Consider the following 1,598-nt stretch of genomic DNA (forward strand, 5'->3'; position numbering starts at 1 on the left):
CCCCCCCATCAACCCAACAGCCCTTTAGGCTTCTGCTTTCAGCTATGGGCGCAGGAGGAGGTGACGTATTGAACGGAGGTTCCTCTCTCTGTTCTTTATGATTGTGTCGTTACGAGAGCTGCTGTTCTTTCTTTCTTCTGATCGAGCCGTGAGGAGAGTTCATATATTCTCTAGGACTCCTCGATGGTGATGAATTAGCTCGCCACAGTTTTTCTTTCTACTGGCCCGCCACACCTCTCGGCCTCTCCTTGTTCCATGGGTACACCGCAGGCGGGGGGCTCGGAGCCCCCCGCTTCCATCACTACTTCAGCAGCAGCAGCAACAACAGCAACAGCAGAAGCTATCTTGCGGGGGGAGCTGCGGCTCCGCCGGCCGCACCAGGGACCTATCCAGGGCCAGCACAGAGACAGTGACGTTGATGAGTACAAGAGCATCGATGAGTGTGAGAGTGATTCGTACGCTGCAGGCGCAGGCAAAAGGGGGAAACCCTCCTGCAGCTCCACCGCCACAAACACAACAGAAACAGACACGAACAAAAACACCACACAAACACTCAGCAGCAAACACGAAGCCAAGCAGGCAAGAGAGGAAGCAGCAGACACCGATAAACTAAAGGGAATAGATCCTGCAGTTACCGCGCCCAACAAACCCCCCGCCAATGAGCAGCAGCAGCAGCAACAGCAAGAGCAGCAGCAGCCAGAGCAGCAGAAAAAAGAGCAGAAGCAGCAGCAAGAGCTGCCGCAGCTGCAGCAGCAGCAAAAGCAGCAGCAAGAGCAGGAACAGCAGCAGGAGGAAAAGGAGCAGCAGCAAGAGGAAAAGCAGCAGCAGGAGGAGGAAAAGGAGCAGCAGCAGCCAGAGCAGCAACAGCAGCCAAAGGAGCAGCAGCAAAAGCAGCAGCAGGAGGAAGCAAAGCAGCAGCAGCGTCAAGCAGCTCGTTTGTTTATAGAAGTAACACCACAAATACAGCAGTTCCTTGAGCGCAGCGTCCCCCACAAGAAGCGGGTGGCGTTGGTCGTCAACAAAACCATCGAGCTCGATGTGCTGCAGAAACTTGTGAGGCCCCAAGGGTTTAGGGTTTAGGGTTTAGGGTTTTAGGGTTTAGTTTAGGGTTTAGGGTTTAGGGTTATAGAGAGAGAATGGAGAGATATGACGCGCGTATCATTCTCTCTGTTTCGCTTGTGTTTAGCGTCTAGGGTTTAGGGTTTAGGGTTTAGGGTTTAGGGTTTAGGGTTTAGGGTTTTCCTCCTCAGGTTAACCAGGCAAACGCCAAGGCCAGCAACAAGTGGCAGCGGGTATCGATGGGGGAGCTTGTTGAGGGATCGCACCTCGTGGGTAGGGTTTATTTATTTATTTATTTATTTATATATTATTTATTTATTTATTTGTTTATTTGTTTATTTGTTTATTTGTTTCTGTGTCTGTCTATCTAAATCTCTGTCTTTGCGTCTCTGTTTTCGTATTTCTGTGTTTGTGTGTCTCAATCTCCTTTTCTTTCTTTCTCTGTTTGTTTATTTGTATGTTAATATAAAAGTTATATATATATATATATATATATATATATATATATATATATATATATATATATATATATATATATA

General features: G+C 47.8%; 1 protein-coding gene across 1 annotated transcript; it reads left to right on the plus strand.

Annotated features, from left to right (window-relative positions):
* Positions 1-255: 255 nt before the first annotated feature.
* On the plus strand, positions 256-1,150 carry EMH_0096690 (uncharacterized protein; the record flags this gene model as incomplete). The annotated part of the gene is made up of 2 exons (XM_038023247.1): positions 256-1,053; positions 1,130-1,150. 2 exons carry the CDS (start codon positions 256-258, stop codon positions 1,148-1,150), a joined length of 819 nt encoding a protein of 272 aa, XP_037879101.1.
* Positions 1,151-1,598: the final 448 nt, after the last annotated feature.

This window comes from Eimeria mitis, genomic scaffold (assembly GCF_000499745.2).
Source record: "Eimeria mitis Houghton genomic scaffold, Emh_scaff9168, whole genome shotgun sequence".
NCBI classification, from domain to species: Eukaryota; Apicomplexa; class Conoidasida; order Eucoccidiorida; family Eimeriidae; genus Eimeria; species Eimeria mitis.